This window comes from Varroa destructor, unplaced genomic scaffold (assembly GCF_002443255.2).
Source record: "Varroa destructor unplaced genomic scaffold, Vdes_3.0 BEIS01000007.1, whole genome shotgun sequence".
Classification (NCBI taxonomy): domain Eukaryota; kingdom Metazoa; phylum Arthropoda; class Arachnida; order Mesostigmata; family Varroidae; genus Varroa; species Varroa destructor.
The window spans coordinates 3,333,474-3,354,615 of record NW_019211460.1 but is presented as its reverse complement, the minus strand read 5'-3'; the positions used below and the strand labels follow the sequence as shown (position 1 = coordinate 3,354,615).

The following is a 21,142-nucleotide window of genomic DNA, read 5'->3' as shown; positions in this document are numbered from 1 at the left end:
TTCTTCAAGTATGCATTTTTCGGCCATGTTTTTACACACATCTCCAACTAACCATAGTTTGACTTTTAACAAGTCTTTACAGCAAAACATAATGTCACTCGTGAAATTACCGTACGATTCGATGGACGACGATTTACCGTGGAACAGTCTCCAGCTAAACACGAGGCGTAGAAATAAATTGTTAGAGGTCTTAGGGCTAGAGGGGCTGGTCCCCGACATGCAGATGCAATCGCTCAATATCGAAACTAGTAAAACGTAAAAAGGACTGAGCTGTAAACAGAAGACAATAACAGAATTTCAGACATATTTTCCGAGAAACGTTCAATTGTACTTTTGCTAAGGTTGTGGGCCTTTGATATGGACAGCCCTGAGCAGACGGGATCACCGGAAAAGATGGACTACCGGCGGTCCTCAAAGAGATCAATGTAACAGGCCCTTAGATGATATATGCTTCAAGCCATGGACAGGTGGCAGGACTGCAGGCTTCTTTAAATATACTTGGCCGTTTCCTTAAAAAGTAAAGATAGTGACATATCATTTTAAGTCTATTTTGTATGGCACCCTAAAAGGCCGGATGCGGCCTTGGATCGAAATTTTCCATTAATCAAATGATGATGGTCATCTTGCTCGGCTTTTACTGTGTTGTGTGATATCTAAAGCGTATGATTCGGACGATTATGGGGAATGAGGACAGGATGATCGTTGCTAAACCGTATCCCGTATCCCGCGGTCAAGGCTTTCGCATCTCACAGAAATGTATGCTTAATCTTTGTAAAACATGTTAGAATGTTACACCAATGGGCACACCGTACTTTGATTCGAAGTCAATATATACGTGTGTGAGAAAGATGGTGGAGAACTTGTCGCTAAAGGCTGCGTTAATGAATCACTACAGGACAAGCCATCGGTAGTGAAGGAAATCAGCTGTCGACTCATATGTCAGGAACTTTATCGAACAGATGCTTGATTATACTGGACATTATTGCCTAAAGGAGCAACAATGAATGACATTTGTGGGTCCTAAACCGGGTTTTGCTAACCGAGTAGGTTATTCTGCAAATGGATTTCCCGGCATGATTTTGACTTGTTAGGATATCCAACGAGGGCGACAAAAACTTAGTAAAAATTATGATCAGTATTGCGACGCGTGTAGGTGGTTAAGTCTTATTCTCGCATATGGTAATTCTGTCTTTTTCTATAGCTGTGCTATCCTTAACATACAGTTTTGCAATGTAGATCTATTTAATTTCTACGTTATGTTGGAAATAAACGTCATATTTCTAATGCTGCGTAAGAATTAAGTGAAACAACACCCAGTGGTTTTTCGCACTCTTTCCTGTTCTCTCAATTTTTCTGCTGCACTGGACGCGGCACATGTTCAAAAACTCTTGACCTTTTCTATTCGTTGCTTTTGCTTAGATTGAGGCAAGAAATGTAAAATTTAATCAAAATAGGGTACCCGGAACGGACAGAAGAGAATTAACGATACTTCAACCCAACAGTACGTGGAATACAGGCTTTGTATAAATAGTATATATGACTTGTATGCAATTATTGGAGTATGATAGGTAAAAAAAATCGTATGTGATGTGACAATCGTATTATAAATCACCAACAAATGGCCCAATTAAATACGAATTAATATAATTCAAGCTGCTGGTAAAACACCAGATCAAATTCGAACAATTAAATTAATTCTTCCAGTATCCCTATGACAAATGAAAATAAGAATAATTTATTGACAATTTCTCCCAATTAATTCTGCTTTGCCGCAAATGGCCAGACACCCAGCTTTCTGTTCCTAGATCCGACTCCCATTGCGCCTAAGTCCTATGGCCCCTCTGGTCATAGACAAGACCGGATCTTCTGGTAGAATTGGTGATTTTTAATTCACGTTGCTTCTGTTTGCGACGAGCTTGAATTTGAAGACAAGAAGGGCGTGGGTAGCTGTCTAGCTTAACAAGGCCTGTGCATCTCCAGCGACGTCTTAGCGGCTACTATGAAACTGGCGATTCCTGGCGGCTAGTCTCGAAACCCTCTACCATAATTAAAATTTAGGCGTCCATGCTTGGAGAAGATGGACTACTAAATTCGGCTAGAAGTCCTCTTTTTGGGTTTTGCCGGCATTTGATTGTACGGGAAATCTTAGACCTTCGGGCGCGTGTGTCGATCTGTTGCGACAATGAAAATACGTTTTGCTCCTCCCGGACTCTTGAATGCTCAATATCTGACAGTAATATTGGTGCCCATTAGCCAAATTGTACGCTTTCGGTGTCGTTATTATCAGCCCGGTGCATTCGTTGTCGCCAGCCTTGATTTCAGATAAAGCCCATAAATGTCCATAAAGAGCATCATGCTAAGGCAGGTGCCTTCGAGTTTTGCAGTGCTGAATTAACACGGAGGTCTTCCATCGCGGCAGTGACGTTCAACCCAAAGTAAGTGTTCACAAATCGAATGTAGGTAACTATACACTGACATCTGTACGCACTTCATAACTGATAAGGTATGATGAGACAACATTACCCCTCGTCACGATTTTGTCAACTGTCCTCAAAGTAACAGTTGTTTGTAGTTACCAGCGAGGTGTGCTGATGGAAGCTCAGTTAGCCGTATTCGATGTTCCAGGATACCTCAAGTTCGTTACCGATATTGCATTGAACGTTACTTCGTTTGAGCTATACTCAGACGCGATCGAGTTCTTTATAACAAAAAGTTCACTTGACTGAAAAATTTTATAATAAATGAGAGCTGGACTTTTTTTTTTATGTGCCACGCTAATGGTTGAAGCTGGTCGATTTTTGTTTAGTTCTGACACCGTATAAAGGCATTGGCACCATTAGCCTAGAAAGTGACACTGAACGGTATCTTGGGTCAAATGCGTTTTTTTTTTATATGTAAGTTAAGTGGATTGTGTGGCTGAGTTCCAACGATCTATTTTAATTCCAAACATTTATAATTGGTACGCCGTTTCATAGACATGTCCTGCAGGATTCACTCTGGCTACACTCTTAATAAGGATAAGCCTTTGACATATATACATGACTCCGTAAACTTGTTGATATAAAATAAATGACTAATAATGGAAAAATATAAAGATAGCCGGGGATTATTAATGAAATTAAATATATATATATATATATACGGACTCATTAAGAACTTTTGTAATTACTGATTGTCCTTAAACAAGGGTTTGCAGTGTAACGCGCGTGACTAGTGCTGTCAAATATTTCTTCGAGACTATAATTCTTTAGTGGTTAATAATATCGTGAAGCTAGGGTTACATTCAGGGCCTTTTTAAGCGAGCAGAGGTAAGCGCCGATATCCAACACTGTTAAATTTTACATCAACCCCCGACTATATGAAATCTATATTCGCTTATTATCTTAATATCGATTTACTGAGGGGTTCTCTATTTCGATGTGCGCATTGTTTATATATTTGATCTCAAGCCTTATTTTGTTGTCAGTCGATCAAGGGTGGCGAGGGATAGAGACAACGCCTGAAAATAGCCAATTTTGCACGACAGTATAATTGAAGCTTATTGTCTTCTAAATAGAAAACTAAAATATAGACAAATCACTTACCTACTCTAGTTATTTTGATAAGAAGATTTAATAAATAAATGTTCTGTAATTTCACGTCGAAAGGGTAATTTTCAGGTGAATGCAAAAGAGATTTTCAGATTGGCTCAGCCAACGCTGTTCTTCTTCTTCCTCAACACGACAAACATGATCCTGTCGTACTTCTATAAGAATAGAAGAATGCTTTTGACTAAAGTAAACTCAATAGATGGGTTAAAAAACACCGTGCGTTAAAAGGTAGCCTATTGGTTTAGATCTTAGTTTGAATATATCGTATTTATTTGTTAATTTTCAAGAAAATATAGGCTTTGTGAGCTGGCAGTCGGCAAAGCCTCCGATATTTGTGCTCAATGCAATGACCTATAGATACACGCTAAGATTCCAACATGTGTAATCGTTGAGCTAAGTCTGTCGGGCTAGATTATCTTCCGCAACAGCATTTTAACGGTTGCTTCAATCAGCATTTTATTAGAATTGCATCGTGAAGAGTATTAAGTTTGCACCTACTTGTGGTCTAATAAAATTGTGAACCGTTTGCCTATGTTCCTTCATAATTTGCAATGTTTAAAATTGCATACTTCGGAAGGAAGAAGACAATTTTTTCAAAGAGTATTCTCACACAAGCCCTGGAGTTTGGCTTGAATTTAACAATAAAGTACTAGTTAACTGTCTAGATATTTTTAATGTCACCCGACAAAAATCACTAAGCATCCTCTCGAGCTTATTTGAAGCTTTTCACACGTTCCGCTCTTACTTTTTTCACGGATCAATGCAAATTTAAACAGAACCAATATCATATATGTTGCTTGATAAGGCAATCTCTTGCTAATACATGATGCTCAATAAACTGGAACCGCAACGAGGACGTAGATTGTAACAACTACCTTTAAGGGAGAAGACGCTGGGAAAATTCTAGTCTCTTGCGAACAGCGGTCGTTATGCTGCTATCTCTTTTACACAACTCGAAACGTAGTGTGAGCAACAAAAGCTTGAGTTATTTAACATCTACTTCTAGACCGTATACATTGTGAAGGACCAGGCCGTCGGTCCAAGGCTGACAATAGGCCATGTAGCGGTTGAAGCTTCTAGACCTAACCCGATTTTTGAAGGGTGAGTATCGCGGAAAATTGGAAAAAGCGGTTTGTATACTTAATATAATAGTACAAACGACACCCCCAGCGAGAAAAAAAAATGGTCTATTATAGCAGTTTTGTCTGTTGATTGAAAACAGGTTCAGGAAACGATCTAATTAATATAAAAGTTGTTTAGTTCAGGCCGGAAATTGATGCTTTGCATCTTCTACCGTGGAGTGGAGCGTGGTATCGCAGTAAATGGCGTTAGGAAATAACTCTTATTGGCTTGATTGCTTAAGAGGTGTAATATCTACCGAAAATTTATAAAATAATGCCACGTACGTTTTGAGACAGCGCAATAGGAGCCATAAGTTGCAGCTCAACTGTAGCGTAGTGACTGCTTAACTGTGTTCCATATTTCAGGAGGACGGGACACCTATTGCGGAGTCACTAGATTACGAAAACAAGTATCTAGACGGCAGTCGGAGTAAGGCAGACGGTCTGCTGAAGAACTGTAATGGCATGGATAGAATCGTTACCTTGCTACATTAACCCATTAATGTAGTAAGGCAACTGAGCGGCTTGCACAGTTCAATGAGTATACTGAAACAAGCGTGATGGAAAACTTAAGGAGAAAATGTTATGGAATATTAAAGATAGCTTGGGGGGGGGGGGGGGTTTGGGGATCGAGCCTCTTACTTACCTATAGGATACGAAGCGCTCGAACCAGTGCAGGTATGCAAGTGCATTGAACCGGGGCCCCGAAGAATTCATACAACTCACTTGTGAGTCACCCGAAGACGAGCAAATAGGAACCAACTCGACAAAAGAACCTTTTATAATAGAAAATCGATTGGCAAGATTAAGGTTCGTTAGAAAAATCGAGCGTGCCAACATGAACAACTGACAAAAGAATTCGGATCCGCAAGAGACTACTATACAGAAATAAACACGCAAAAGGAGGGCGGGCAAATCCACGAATTGCCTCCCTGGCAGTTGACCGGGTAAGTATCTGTTACTCGCTCCTATCAGCCGATAGTTTTATTAAATAAAAAGCCGGCTTGGTTTGGCCTGACGTTTCAGAGAGAAACTGAGAATTACTGGTCCCAGAGAAAATTAGCCCAAACTATCGGAATTGAGCTTCGTACTCGACTTACATCGAATAGGCTTTGTCGTAGTGGTGCCCGCACGTTAAGGCAATACTCAAATCCCCTTAAAAAACTAAAGTTGGAATCTGCTTCTGCTGGAAATAGTCGTTCTGTTAAGAAAGAGCTAAGAGCATTCTCGTCCATTTAAAGATGCCTCAATCTATCTCAGCTTAGTATCGAGCTCGAATAGAATGAAAAACCTCCCATTGTGGTACCCCGAAACAGCATAATACTACCCTACTTAATTTCGAAGTAACCATAATCCTCAGCTAGTGTTAGTGCTATCCTTCTTAATGTTACTAACAAGCCAATTAAGACAAACAATATGTGTATATACACACAATAATAGATAATTTTTGTAATGATAATGGAATCTCCATGTGAGAAGGATTTTTTAATAGTTCAGGTATTCATAGCTCACAAACAGCGCCATGTCCCTAGTCGAAGAGCACCAGGTACTAAACAAGATAAACAAGCTTAGTTTATACATAAAATTTTCAATAATCAACAAAGTAACGCCTCGCTAACCTGAAAAATAGCTTATTTTCTGATGAACTAGATGTCAAGGAGCTTTGAACAAGGTAAGTGACTGATCATGTGGTGATGTGATTCCTGCTACCGCGGCCGTTCCTGAAACACCATCTGGATACTGACAAGTGTCATCAGCTAGCCACAGCGTCTTTTTTCATCTCATCAAGTTAGCGGGCATGGTAGCAGAAGATGTAATAACTGGTTACTAACGGTGTTTACTGGTAACAGAAATAGGTTCAACAGGTCTTTTGCGTGCACAGTCTCGAATATTTACAAAACACTGCAGCTTAGAAAATCGACCAGGCAGGTTTTGTTACTTATTTATGCGATAATAAACGATCAGGACGCATTTACTTTGCTCTGAATAAGCAGAAGACAACTTGTCATTTTGGAATCATCAATTTTAGGAAATGTAGTTTTTTCATATCAATAGCAGGTACATTCTACCTCTTACAGAAATCTGCCTAAGTTCCCATAATAACGTTAATGTAAATCTTGATTCATCTTTAGATAAATTGCATGGAGACCTCAGTGTATTTCGACCAGACGCCTGCCTGACTATGACCTGCATCACCTTACCCAAACCTGAACGATACACAATAAAAAAAAAGCAATTTTAATAAACTACCGCGCGTTTTAATTATTAGGTCGGTAAAATGCAACCTTTCGAGTGACGTCTGTTGACGTTGGTCACCCAAACTGTCTTACCTATAAGTTGTATATCAACACTTCCATTAAATGTTGTGACTATTTCGTCGAACAACTGACCTTATTTACTTGTTAGTTTTTTGAGTTTCTGCTAGTGAGTCAGTTAGCTAAAAATACATACATAAATGTTCCAAGGGGTACCTCTATGTCTATTCCGATTTGCGTTTCACGAGAATATCCCTCAGGTTGACAATCAAATTTTCTGATGCCAGTTCTCTAGGACTTTCTATCTTGTCTTTCTCATCAAACTATCTCATGCGTTGCACAGTTGAGCCTTAATATTAAATATTCGTTACGCTGCTCTATATATATATATATATATTAAACGCAGAGCCTAAATACAGCCTGAGGGTATCTGCTTATCGTCTCTGACCGTTTATTGACTGTGTCTGCTTATTCTTAGTTCACATTTGCCTGTTGCGCCACCTGTGGCGGTCACTGAACTCTCAGTTGTACGTTTAAGTTGGACCTATAGAAAACGAGTGAATTATACTCAATGACGTGCTCGTGCCATTGAGAGCGCGCTGCGCGTTACTACAATTAGTAGGCAGTACATTGCATTTCCCAAGATGCTTCCCTCCAGGTGAGAGTCCATCAGAATTCTTGTTCTGTCCATTTGGAGCTCTCTGAAAAACAGTTAATCCTCCTATTGTTGGACCACTCTCTACATTCAATCGCGGTCGATATAGTATAGATAGGTTAAATTGATTTAAATAGGTTCGCCGGTTGGCATCGAGCTGGAGCGTCACAACTTGCACACTGTGCTTTCGTTTGTCCTGTTTTTTCAGGCTGTATATTATGCTACGAATGTTGCACGAGGGTTGTTCCACTAGCGCGTCCTTTTTTGAGCAACGTCCGTTGTTCGCAATCTGTTTCATTGCAACCAAATTTCTACCTCGCACACAGTGAGTCAAATAGATCAGTGGAACGCTAGTGTAAGTATTTATTTATTATTCCTGTATATTATTTAAGATTATATGAATACACACGCTTCGACGATCCATTCAACAATAACGGTGCCTTATTTGAAATCCGTAGTGAAGGTTTTCACTAAATATGCGTTCGACAACGCAGACTCTTCACTAATAACGATTGGCGGTACGCGCTATTGTGCCCCATCGAGCGAAAGCGGCGCTGGTTACGTGCGCCGTACATTGGAAATGTACTTCGCTAATGGTTACCTTACTATTATTACTGTTTATGTGATATAACGCAAGACTATCTGTCGGCTTTTCCCCTAATTCCCTTGTAAATACCTTTATAAGACGTTAGCAACACGCATAAGCAGAACGCACCTAGATAACTTAATCGCTAAACCGGCATCAATACCAGACACGGTAACAATGATCGTTACTATTCCAATACCAGATATTTGTATCTATACTTACTTTCCGTAGAAATAGTTCACGGATCTGTTAAACTGTCAGCGGCATCATTGACGCGATGAAGCTTAACAGGTGACATATGAACGAAGAGCGATTCTGCAGCCGGTAGCGGCGTATTGACGTCGTGGGTAATGTCTCCTTGCCTAACTGTACAGGAGGACGCTTAATACTAATCGTAAATTACAGTGGCCTATGATAATGCAGGAATTGAAAATAAACAGGAGCATAATTGTGGCGTTATAGGCAAATTCAATATATACCAAGTGTAACGCAATGGATTTCATATGCAGCATTCAGTGGTGTTGCAGAAAACAGAGCAGACTTTAGGAAAGAGTAATCCTGATCTATTTGGCCTTCGAGCCCCGCGCTTTGCCTGCTGCATATTTGATGCGCTATACTTCAACTGACGACTGTTCGACGGAAAGGAATCACAGTGTCATGTCGGCCGGAGTGATGTGATAATTGGTTTGATGCTGTTGAAAGAACAAAAAGAAGACACGGTTTTTATCGTAATGGCTTCTAACCATGAATGACGTTAGCTGGGGTACATCGGAAGCCTGACAGCGATGTGCGACGTTTGTTGAAACAGCCTTAAACGCAACGAGTGGTCTCTGCACTGGTTAAATGTAATCAAACAGAGGTGGAGATCACCATCTTGTGCTAGCAAACATTGTGACCTCTGAAAGGTTTGTAAAAGTAAGTTATGCTACCCAATGCTGCCCGTTCAAAGTTTGTCTAAGAACTATAAAAAAACGGATTACGCAGGATTTTATTTATCCTTCCAGTTTTTAGCACTATTGCGTTATTATTATTATTATTGCGTTCATTCAATCGTAGAAGGATGCGTAAGTCGTGTACACATAATGGTACGACGTCATTTGACTTAGGGACCTTGCACACAAAAAAGGCGAGGCCATATTTAATGTGCTATTTTCCATCTAAGTGGCTACGATATGGATAGTAATGATTTGAGCGCTCTAATGAAAGCACGGTCATATAATAGCTTGTAAGCAAATTTTGAAAAATCACCGTGTAAATACCCTCAAAACGTAGTTCCGGAATATAGTGACTCTTCGAATCGAAAAGGTAACATGCTACCACAATACTTTCAGAGCTTTTCTCCAGAGAAAACAACTGTAGCATTTTACGCACTATATTTTAAAAATCCTATTTCTCTCAGTGCATCGACATGTTGTTAGCTTACAGCCCAAGGGTAGATTAGAATCCAAGTCGGAAGGAAGAGAAAATAAATAAAAAGTAGTGAAAAAAAATCAAAAGTGCACACACGTTTTCCACGAAAACCAGCAGGATCGAGCCTTTTAGACGTCTTTTAGACCTTGCGGTAAATGGCGGTTAGACGTCCGAGATCTCTGTTGAGTATCATCATAGATGTTTGGCTAAACAATAAGCAGACCTCCATTCGAATTACTCCATGCTTTTAGATTTTGGAACTAACTCGAATGAATGCAACAGTCTTACACATAATGTCTTATCGGGTAAGAAGCACCTGGTAAGTTAAACTTAAAGGAGTAAAAACTTCGTATATAAACGTATGCGTGAAATTAACTGATTATTATTAAGTGGTCCTTTCGTAGCTTTACTTTTTAGACAATGGAATGGTACATACGGGACCTGACCAGAGTTCTATACGATAGGAAAGATAGGTTATTTTGCTCTATATTTGTTAATTTGCGTATTATCGCTGGTTCGAACTACGGCTGAACAACCTTAATTATTAGTCATTTAATTAGTTCTTTTTTTCAACTTTAATTAGATATTGTATCTCGATTAATAATATAATCTTAAATATTGTGTAATGCACAAATCTAAATTACTGATATCATGGATCATCAGGTTACTAATTGTCTTCAATTGCGCTAATGTTTCCTAGCCACGTAAGAAGATAAACTTATACCTTAATTGGCCATCGTGAAGTTCAGGAATGACACAACAACGTGGTAAGGTCACAAAGATAGTGGCATTTGTAATAATTCCTCTGGTGATTTTGTCGGTGATTAAAGTCGATGCCCGCGAATTCAGTAAATGTGAATTTGCTCGAGAAATTAGGAAATACTTCCCCGAAGAGGAGGTGGCAGCATGTAAGTGGAAACTTCTTTACTATGAGAGACTCGACATAATACGGTAGCGTTTCTCAGTATTTTGGTAACAGTCAATGGTTCTTTTTTTCTCTTATTCAGTTCAAGCTAGACAAAGTTTCTCGTTCTGTTTCCTTCCTTGTACCTATGAAAAAAAAAGGACTTGCGTTAAGCAGTGTAGGGAAAAAAAAACAGTCTTTTAATCTCTCCGTCTCGACTGACTAATATATATACTAGTCAATCGAGGTGGAGTCAATATGTGTGCCTTCTATGGCAGACTGTACGCCATGCAAGGATCAGACACATCAAACAGAGGACATTTCAGGGACATGTATCGCGCAATACGAAAGCGGGTTCAAAACAGATGCCATCAATCTATCCAACTTGGATGGTTCATCTGATCACGGAATTTTCCAAGTAAGAATTGCTATATAAATATACACACAATAACAAGTTTGTTTTACAAACAACAAACAACAAATGTTTTAACAACTATCACTGTGCACAGAATGAACAATTTTCAAGTTGAAGTTAAGCCTATGCGAATGCGGTATTAGGTTTAATTAATTATTGATTTATGTTTTGGTAATGATCTGTCGTTGATTTGTTCATCTGGCTTTGGAATAAAAGAAACTCATCCTCAAAGAGCTTATATCGTTACTTCCAAGTATAAATCTAAAAGATATGCTCAGCCTGACAGATATAGATACCGGCATATTTAATTAGTAGATATTTTCTTTATTCGTTGAAGTTATTAATATTAGCAAAACTCATATCTTCGTTCTTCGCTTCTCTTGCCAACTTTGTAGATTAATGACAGATATTGGTGCGGCAGTCGAACAGGGACAAATACTTGCAAAGTAGAATGTGATGGTAAGTGACCACAATGAGTTTAACGTAGCCGGAGAACCAGTCGCTGCAGTATGGCTTTTGTCGTATCGTCAAATATTAATTTCCCTCAAATATACGACCTCTCATAAGGACTAAATCATTGATCAAAGGGGACGAACGATGCACGACCTTTAATAACTTTTCCGGGCAGCAAGGAGCCTGGAATCCTACTTCAACAGTAGACCGCTAATATTTTCGGTATTTTTGAGTCGACTTTTGTAGTCGTTTTAATTGGACGTTTACGTAATAACTTGTCTAGGGCCAGAAGTTGTAACTGCGTTCATGTCAATTCAGCTAGCTTTACTACCAACGAATCGTAAAATTACCTATACGTAAAATATACAATCGAGAAGGTTAAATAAGAAGTTGCCGGGTACACAGAATTATTCAAATTGGATCTTAATTAGTTATACTTTGAATTAAAATACCTTAGCTCTTCGTCGCGACGATATAACAGCCTCCATTAGATGCGCCCAGATCGTGAAGGACAAGCAAGGATTCACCGCATGGTAAGCCCACATATAAACGCGCTATCTAGAGGATAATAAGTTTTAGACACATCTGATTTAAGCCACACACTTGAAGCCTTGTTTGTTGAATTTTAGCTGCCTGGATCTAAATAGTGAGCATTCAAGCATTTTAGCTCTCTGAGATCAGCTTAGCACCTGTGGCCATTTATTTAGTAACTAGCTCGGTTGAAGATTAGTGAACCCTTCTGCGCTTTTGCCATATGCAGTGCGGTAAACTAAAGGATTTGCTCAAGTGTATATAGAATGTAGCCATTGGCCTTTGCGCAATGTTCAATATAAATATTCTCTGTTCTGTCAATATCACTTCCAACTGAGCAAAGTATCCGCGTGCAAAAATCACCCCCTCCACTGTCCTATTAACTCCTTAACTATACAATACATACGTCACCTTTTCGTACATGATTCGATCGGTTTGGTACATAATAGAAGAAATGTTATCAGTTACATCTTGATTTATCCGAAATAAGCCCTTAATATGGGCTGGGATTCGGTATTTCTTGGCTCGATACAATAATAAAGTCCCAGCACGAGGACATCGTGCCCTTTCGGTGCAATGGGTAAGACACACTAGCCTTGCAACATGGCCAAAAGACGCCTTAAACTAGAGGTTCTTGGTTTGTTATCCACCTGGACGTAGAGCACGCCTTCAACTCGACGAATGAGGGTGATTTCGGACATAGCGGAGGCGATTGGAATATCTCCGTCTCCTCGACGTATTATCGCTAACTATTCAGATCACTAAAAGGTCAGAACGAAGGACGTTCTGAAGGTGAACTAAGGCGGGAGCGTCACAGGGCCCCATCATAGGATCAAACTGTAGAATAGAGAGTTAAAACTATTGACGCCGAAAAGGGTAAGTGCAGTAATCTGTGTAGACGATAGGAGAACAATGATGAACTATCAGGATAAAGGCGGAACTGAAAAACGAAGCAAACACAGCCCTACGTAAGATGGCGACCTGGGTGAGCAAACATTAGCTTAAATTAGCATTTGAAAAGATAAAAACCACAGTACTAATTGGTAAAAGTATGCGCTCGAAACTTTGCGTTAGAGGAGTGCGTTGTCTAGTCAAAAAATTCAGTTTGGCACCTAGGAATGGGGCTTAATTAGAATCTCTTAAACCACCTCGACTTTTGGTCGAACGTACAAAGATACTATGGGGCATCATGTTCGATGACCCCGGAGAACTGTATAAAGATAAGACATTTTCTCGAGAGAGGGCTAGAAAAAAAAACTTCTTAGAAAGTTGTAATAGTAACGAGAGAGCACAATAAGACGGAAGTTGAAGAAAAGAAATTCGGGCGCCCATTCATGAAAGCCGACATGAGAACTGAATTCTAGTATTCAAGTACGTGACGAAGTCTACGGCGACGCAGGAACGAACGAAATACAGAGCCTTTTCGAGCCCTGTGTTATGTCCTTTCTGGAACAAAGTAGTTTTGTTAGACAGTTGTGCGACACGGACACATGTGAGAAACAGTTGCAGTGCCACCAGAGTCTAACAATGTCGCTGCGGTTCGAAAATAGCTAAAGCTTCACGCTACCTAAATGTACAGTGTGCATATCAACATCTTGAAAAAGTGCAGTTTCACTCACTCAGCGTGCCTCCCACAGCTTTGCATTGTGTCTCCTCAAGGAACTGCTTGTTCAAGAACCTTAATTCAAATGAATGCAATTACAAAAACGAGAATTCCGGTTCTAAACCGCATTTAGATAGGCGGATTATGGTCTGACAGAAAGTTACGTTATACTTCTTCTTATAGGGTATAAGCTAAGTATGCGCTTTTGAAACTCAAGTCTTCTTCGGTAGAAAGGGTTTAGATACTTTACGTATACGCTAACAATATGTTATTGAGTGCTGCAAAAAAAATGATCGTTGCCATCTGTAATTTACAGGGCTGTATGGCCGAAATGTAAAGGGCAAATAGTGTCATATCTTGGCGACTGTGATAAATCCGCCTTCCGCTCACCACCATCTATTGTCTTCGACATACAGGTTTCAGAGAACGGAAAAAACATTCCACAAGTGTTGTATGATCTATTCTCTCCGCGACACTGAAATCTTACGGCTGCATTAAAACCTATACTACCAATAATGTCAATATATATATATATATATATATATATCTAAACACGTTATCCGATCGTCAATGTGAATGGATAGTAAGGTATATTTGTCTCGTCTGATCTGAAAAATACTAGGTTCATCCAACGAACCGTGGACCTGGCTTCAACCGGACCCGTACCACCAGTTCTCTAAAGTCATACCAGTTTAAAGACATCCGAGGACCTGTCTCCGATATGCACTTTATTGGCATACGAAACCTCAACTTGACGTCGATAGGGGCAATGGGCTTCCTAGGAGCACCCTACTCAAATAGCTTCTATGCTAGCGAACTGGAGAACTATCTAGTAAATAGAACTATGCAACACCGCGAAACAACCAATATTACTTCGGCTCTGGAAGGACCAGGAAAAATTGTGCCTCTACAGTATCGACCCTCCCTTATTCGTTTTGGCGGAATGAACTTCTTAGGTGGTACTCCCTACTATAGCGCATCCTTGATGACTCCTAAAAAAGCTGTTATGTATCAGCCTTCTGGTTTAACCCGTTTTGGCGGCATGAACTTTCTGGGTGCGTTTTTCGTAAATACCAACCAAGTTCATTTACAGAGCAGAAACTATAAAGGTGCGATTCAAAACAAAAACGATGTAATAGGATTTTCAGGAGGAATCAGCTACAAGCCGAATTCGTTTTCATTCAGTCGTGGATTCGACCTCATAAACGCTTCTATTCAACGGCCTAAGTCTACACTTGCACGGACTAGTCTCACTGTGAGTCCCCGACCTCGGCTGCTTAGTAGTAACGACCATTTGGGACCGCAGAACAATCGCATTCTAGCGCCTATTGAGGGAACACTCTCTAGCAGCAGAGCGGGTTTTCTTGGTCCACGACTGAACCCTCTGAAAAATAAGAGCAAAGCGTTGTTTTCTTTGCAAACGACTTCTGCTCCTCGTATTCGGCCTTTGCAACATTTTGCTGAAGGATCACTGCTTAGGCAACTACCATTTAGGGCGACACTACCGAACATATTTGTCAGCCGACAGTCTAACGATAAAGGTATATTCTTCGCGCCACAGAAGTTCACAGTTAAACCTTCTCCAGGTAATAATTCAGACGTAGCTGGTGATTTCGTCAGCTTCCAGGGAACTGGTTCGACGATTCGTTTTGGCTTGCCAGGGCGAACTAAGTTTGGCATTCTGCCATCAAGTTCTTTTAGAACACCTCCTCAGCCAATGTTGCCCCGTGCTCACCCGAGGCCTATTACTGCAACTGCCTCTGCAGGTTCACCAGTTCCAGTGCTATCGCCAGCAGTCGGCTCTGTGTTTCCAATAAGCTCATCTAAGTTCGCTCGAAAAACCTTCATAAAACATAAACCTAAGCCGTCGAACATTCAGAGTAATCTATCTGAAAGGTCAAAATTTGTTCGGACGAACCGGCTTTTGCCAAGCACGACTCTACCTCATACACAACTGAACGGTCCGGAAACGTCATACTCCTCCGGAGCTACCTTCTTTAGTATTGGATCGCCACCATCACCAAACAAATTACGACCGGCTTTTCTTCCATCAGGTGCGTTCCGGCCACCCGTTGTAGCTCAAGGGCGAACCGCATTAAGCCAGAAAATATCTCCATTTGGCGGTCTGAGGCCCTTGTCACCACAAAGGCCTAATAACCTTTTAGCTAATTTAAATGTGGCCAATAGTCAGCAGTTATATCAGGCACCATCGCTAAGACCTGCCTTTGCGCAGGCTGTTCTCACACGTCCCGCAAGTCTTCTCAATTCACCTTCCGGATATCAAGCTGAGCCTGGATTCAAGAAGCCGCTTAAAGGTCAGCGTAAACGGGTATCCTATGGCTATCAGCCCCTATTGCCAACAAGCTCATCTTTTAGAGGTAGATCATTAGAAGATATAAACCAAGAAGGGCCGGATTTCACTAGCCAGATCTCATTTACGAGACCCAGCCCACGCTTTGGCGTCGGCGGAACGCCCTTTCCGCTTGTATCATCTGACCGCAGATCATTCATTATAGGGTATGCTGTTTATTTATTTGTCGTTTCTCTAACTCCTAGTAATGGAAATATACAGCCCTTGTTGGTTTTTGGTACCACGTTATACATTATCTCTCACACCTTCAAGACGCGTGTGATGTTTAAAAGCCTTAAGTCAAAAGCCACTTTTTTAAATCATTATTAAGCAAGTTCTAAATATAATTTTTAGAATAGAATTAGAATTTTTCTTTACAAAACAACGGACGATATTAGCTAATGGTGTCGTTTATCAAAAGGCCTCTTTATAGAATTGCTTGATGTCTAAATGCAAATGTTCCCACCAGGTCAAAATCCGGCAGGCAGGTTCAGGTTCCAGGTGCAAGGACAGTCGAATCGTCTTCAAGCTCCGGGTCAGATGCCTTCGTTGGTAGCCATCCAACCTACTCTAGAATTCATGAGTCGACCCGTAGACATACGCCATCAAGCTATGGCGGAATTAGCTTCGTGCTCTCGAACGGTGTTGTGACCATGGTGAAGCACTACGGGTAGACGCTGCGTTATAGAAAGCATAACATATGACTCAGATCAAATAATGAAGTTGATTGTCTCAATGGAAGTTACACATCTTTATGGATACAGGCTAAGTAAAAAGGCCGGAAATAGCTTCTTATAGTATTTCTCCTCGAATATCTTCCCCAACAAAAATGCCTCGACCCCAACAATAGCTATACTTAAAAAAAAAACATTACAATTTCACTCTAATCATTTTATATACCGTAGGGAATAGCTCGAAAAAGATGAATAAACTATTCACTTATGACCATTTACGACTTTGCCTTAATTAAAAAAGCTATTCAAATTGATGCTTGGCTACTCTGTATTTTATCTTCAGCGGTTGCCTATGGTGTACATTATTATGTAACGCACAAGACAATACTATTACAACCACTGGACAAATGACGAGCTGAGAAATTGTTTGGAAATCTGCCCCTTTACGACACCCCGCCATCATGCATAGTACTGTCTTAAAGGTGTCCGGAGTTCAGACGGTATCGCTTCGTTGACCTTAACCTCTTGTTTTTCCTTAATGGATAACTTTAGAAACGTAGAATAGTGAATCGCCCCAATGAAAGACTGGATATGCTTCAAATGAAAGCTGAAACTTAGTCTCAGATCCTGGTTCTGGGATAGTCAACTTCTCTGCAGAAGTTAGAACAGTTTGGTTGTCTATCGGAAAGGTCAAACCGTTCACCGGCAGCGTCCGACGTCTCCGACCTCGCTTGGCAAATGTGACAGATACACACCTGGTTATTATGGTCCCTTGTGAAGTGCTTTCCCTGACTTCCTCGCGACTGAAGTAATCCTCGACGAAGACAGACGCGGCGATTGAGAGAGTTAATTTTTTTTCAGTCGTTAGCTTGAAGGTTTTTTTCTGGTTACTTCCGGCCACTTTGGCTAAGAGTTTATGGAAACGAGACATTATTTCCTGTTTAATTCGCGGTCACAGAGCTGATGTCTTTCGTAACGATCTATGCTCCTTAAGACGAGAATACCGGTAAATCTTAAAAATTTTGCTGGTATTCTTGCCAGGCTCGTGCATCTTGACCCATCAGTGCACGAGCTCCTAATAAGCAAAATCATTTCCGCATTTACCCTGTCAACCAAACGTCTTCTTCGGATAGATCGTGACCTACAGATCAATTTAGTTCATTAAGCGACATAGCTAGCTTCATTATTTATCTTTTGCCGCCTCTGCTTAGATACCCCGGACTTTTGTCATGCGCTCCAACCTGGGTATTCTCGTAATACGAGTAAATAGCAAACCCATTTTTAAACGTGCATCAAGGTCAAAGGTTAGATAGTATTCTAGCCCCATTTAAAGGCACTTTATTTGTGTCTTTCTATGTAGTTTCCATTAGGCGTCTAGTCAATAAGCCTAGACATTAAACCCTCCCAACGGAAGCAGTAAGACGAAGGCGACGTCTGCTTAGGTCTCCATCTTATTAAGTAAAAGAGACAAATGTAGAAACTAGTGAACAAAACAAAAGCTAAAATGGCCTTTAAGGACCCATTCCGGGATAACATGCACACCAATCTTGTTTCAAAAATCTGCAAGGGTGTATACAGCGTGAGCTGTATGTGGCAATGTATAGTAATTCGCCAAAATTTCAAATTATTTACCTTTAGTCCTCGAAATGGAGCTACCGTGTCCGTAATCATGTGCGGGGTAAAATATTTTTTCTAAAAGCCCGTCCTACGAGAGCTCGAGCTTTAAGGTATTCATATGCGTAGAATACAGCCATGGAATAGGCTCCATGCTAAGGGCATTTTAATAAACTGTCAATACACAGATTTTACGTCAGAACTAGCTCTCAATGCATTTATGTCTAAGAGAGGTGAGGCCTTAAAGTGCCCTATGTAACTGCAAGATTGCATCTGTGTACATCGGACTATATTTTTCAATACGACTAGTTCTAGCGTTAATATTCCCCTCCTACCCTCTACGCTCCTCCGCTCTGTTCGTGCTGTAAAGCTAAGTTGTATGAACTCACTATATCAACAAAAATCTAACAATTCCTTATTTCATTGTCGTCATCATCGTCCTTAATAATTCAATACGTTAACTAATTAATTAGTGCGGTCAACATCAGCTTTGCACCTCTGTGAGGCGTCTTCTACGCTGCTACCTTATATACTACTTGGTTCATTATCAAGTTAGCTACCTTTGTAAAGTTGACATCATTGGATGAACTTGATAATCCACTGCAGTGGACAGTCTGTCTGCCAATCTATTACTTATTTTTTCATTTAATGAAATGCTTTAAAACGTTCAGTTGATTAATTCATTTTTGTAAATGTCGCCGAAGTGTAGAAAAGCCGGGATGCAATGCGGATGAAGAAAGAGTGAACGTTTAACAGAAGACAGCAAGGACAAGCATTTGATGGGTTTAAGTTCTGTATGTTATTATGGTTAAATTATAATGATATGTATCCTACATGTGACTAAGCCTGGTGTGCATGATGTTTCAATCTCTCCTTCCTCCTAGAAAAAACGAGACGAGTAAGGTTGTCCATTGCGTTCGCTCTTTTTTTTAACACATCTTCTGAAGCGTTCTTAGCTTTACTTTGAAGTTGCTATGATAATACCTGTCTGAAGAACCCATATTCACCACCTTGAAGCTTGAGTGTTTCACGCGGGGCGTCTGACACGAATATATATATGAGTTTTTCTACATTATATAGTACGTTCATATATAATCTGTGTTCCAGTGAGGAGGAGTATGTTGCTCGTTGCTCGCAGGTCAACAAATAAAGCAATTCGTCTACCTTTTTTTTTTTTTTTAATTTTCAAGCAACGTGCATTATAAAAAATTTTTGTCACATCTAAACGTCTACCTTTTACATAAAAACCAAGACTATATCTCTATTTTGCAATATGGATCGTCATAGGCACCTTGTTTCGGCAACCTTCTATGACTAAACGTTTGAAGATTCGTTAGTTCTAAAATACCTACGTTGAACTTGGCTTTCTCATTTACAAATATGGTCTTCTACACATAACCTGTATTTTTTTTTTTTATCGAAATTGGGTACAGACACAGTGCAAATACAAGCACTAATGAATTTGCAGTTTGTGTTATAAAAGTAGAGATTTTTTAAGGATTACCAGTCCCTCTAAACCATAAAGTTATCCTGTTTCTGGCTGAATCGATAAGGCTTTACTAGTTTTCTTGTATCTGTGTAACTTCACTAATACTTTAACGCAATGTTAAATAAATGTTTGCCTTTTTTCTAGGAGTAGATACAAACATTTGGCTATTTTAGAACTTTGGATTCGTATTATGAAACCAGGTGTAATTTGATTAAATTGTATATTTTCTCCACAACGTCCTATTTCAAAAAAACTTATTTCAAATTAGTGGACTATCCATACAGTGCCTTAATGGCAGTCGTTGCGGTGACGAGCTATTGACTAGCCGCTTTCATTTGACTGATTGGAGAATCCTTCATGGTGCCTCGTCCTTCTGAGAGCTGGTCACTTCGTTCACTTCAGGAACGAGTTACAACTTTGCGAAATGCCATGCCCCTGTCCTCCGACGTACCCAATATAATCGTTTTTCCTTATCTTAATATTATGCTAACAGTCCTCTCTCGGAAAAAACTTCTCGCCGTTAGTTGCCTGAAACTTACTTATTGGACGACTGAAGTTTAGTCCTGGCTGAGTACGTTCTATTAAAGCTAAAACGTTTCACTTATGAAGACGTACGTATTTCAAGAGCTACAAGAAACGATGTCCAAAACGAGGTGCTGATAATTACGGTAAAAACAACATAAATCAACCTGTTGACTGTCGTACGTTGTATAAGAAGAGATTTTACATGATCCGACATTTCTCCTTTTAAGCTTATCTAGTTTAGATTTCATACGAATGTCATTAGGGCCCTTATCGGTAACGGAACTCTAACAACAGACATTTAACGAGCGGATTATTTCTGCAAATAAGTGCGTACGGTTCTATTGTGTAGAAAAAAAGTCGCTCAACTAAAAGAAAATTATTATTTCAACTTATTAGTACCATCTTACAGGTAAGTCAAAAGTTACGTTCGAAAAGCCTTAGCATAGGAGTGGGTTTTAGTTAGGTCTTGATGGACGGATATGTGCTTTAACTGGAGCACTTCTATTGGCTGTTCTCTGTGTAACACCTGCGAAATCTAGTATTCCCATTATGCGCTATATTTTAAAATGTTATAATGGAATAATGTTTCAACAGATTAAAATCACTTCTAGATCATGCTTCGGTTAGCATTTCTCACATTGTCCAGTGAAGTGATAGGTTATCTTAAAGTAGTATTCCAATGCGACGATTGGTTTCCATGTTTCTATAGAAACACATTTCCTGCTAGAATTTTGTGCACTTTCCTACGCTGATATCACTGCAGCGATTATGACCTAGGCAAGGTATACGGACACGTCCTTGTGTACGAGACGTAAAATAGGACTAAAAATTGCTATCAAGTCCCTAAGTGCTCTGAACATAAGGCGCTGCGATCGACCAGCGATTCCCGGGAGAGGAGGTTGCTTTCGTGGAGGAGGGTACCTTTACTCTTGAAATGAATTTCTTGGCAGGGCAGTGGAAACGACAG

General features: G+C 40.0%; 1 protein-coding gene across 5 annotated transcripts; it reads left to right on the top strand.

Moving 5' to 3' along the window:
• The first annotated feature begins 8,566 nt into the window (after nt 1-8,566).
• On the top strand, nt 8,567-16,825 carry LOC111254787 (uncharacterized). 5 transcript variants are annotated; one of them, XM_022816005.2, is made up of 8 exons: nt 8,567-9,112; nt 10,318-10,525; nt 10,848-10,939; nt 11,332-11,395; nt 11,847-11,922; nt 13,840-13,939; nt 14,146-16,040; nt 16,343-16,825. In XM_022816005.2, the coding sequence occupies exons 2-8, from the start codon at nt 10,369-10,371 to the stop codon at nt 16,545-16,547; spliced, it is 2,589 nt and encodes an 862-aa protein (XP_022671740.1). In that variant the 5' UTR covers nt 8,567-9,112; nt 10,318-10,368; the 3' UTR covers nt 16,548-16,825. The 5 variants fall into 5 exon arrangements, with proteins under 5 accessions (XP_022671740.1, XP_022671742.1, XP_022671739.1 ...); XM_022816007.2 differs by having other exon boundaries at nt 8,567-9,122; nt 14,146-15,838; XM_022816004.2 differs by having other exon boundaries at nt 8,567-9,122.
• Nucleotides 16,826-21,142: the final 4,317 nt, after the last annotated feature.

Coding starts and splice junctions, on each gene's coding strand:
- LOC111254787 (XM_022816005.2), top strand. CDS start 10,369: ATGACACAACAACGTGGTAAGGTCACAAAGATAGTGGCATTTGTAATA. Junction 11,396..11,846: donor TTGCAAAGTAGAATGTGATG/GTAAGTGACCAC, acceptor AAAATACCTTAG/CTCTTCGTCGCGACGATATA. Junction 16,041..16,342: donor CGCAGATCATTCATTATAGG/GTATGCTGTTTA, acceptor TGTTCCCACCAG/GTCAAAATCCGGCAGGCAGG.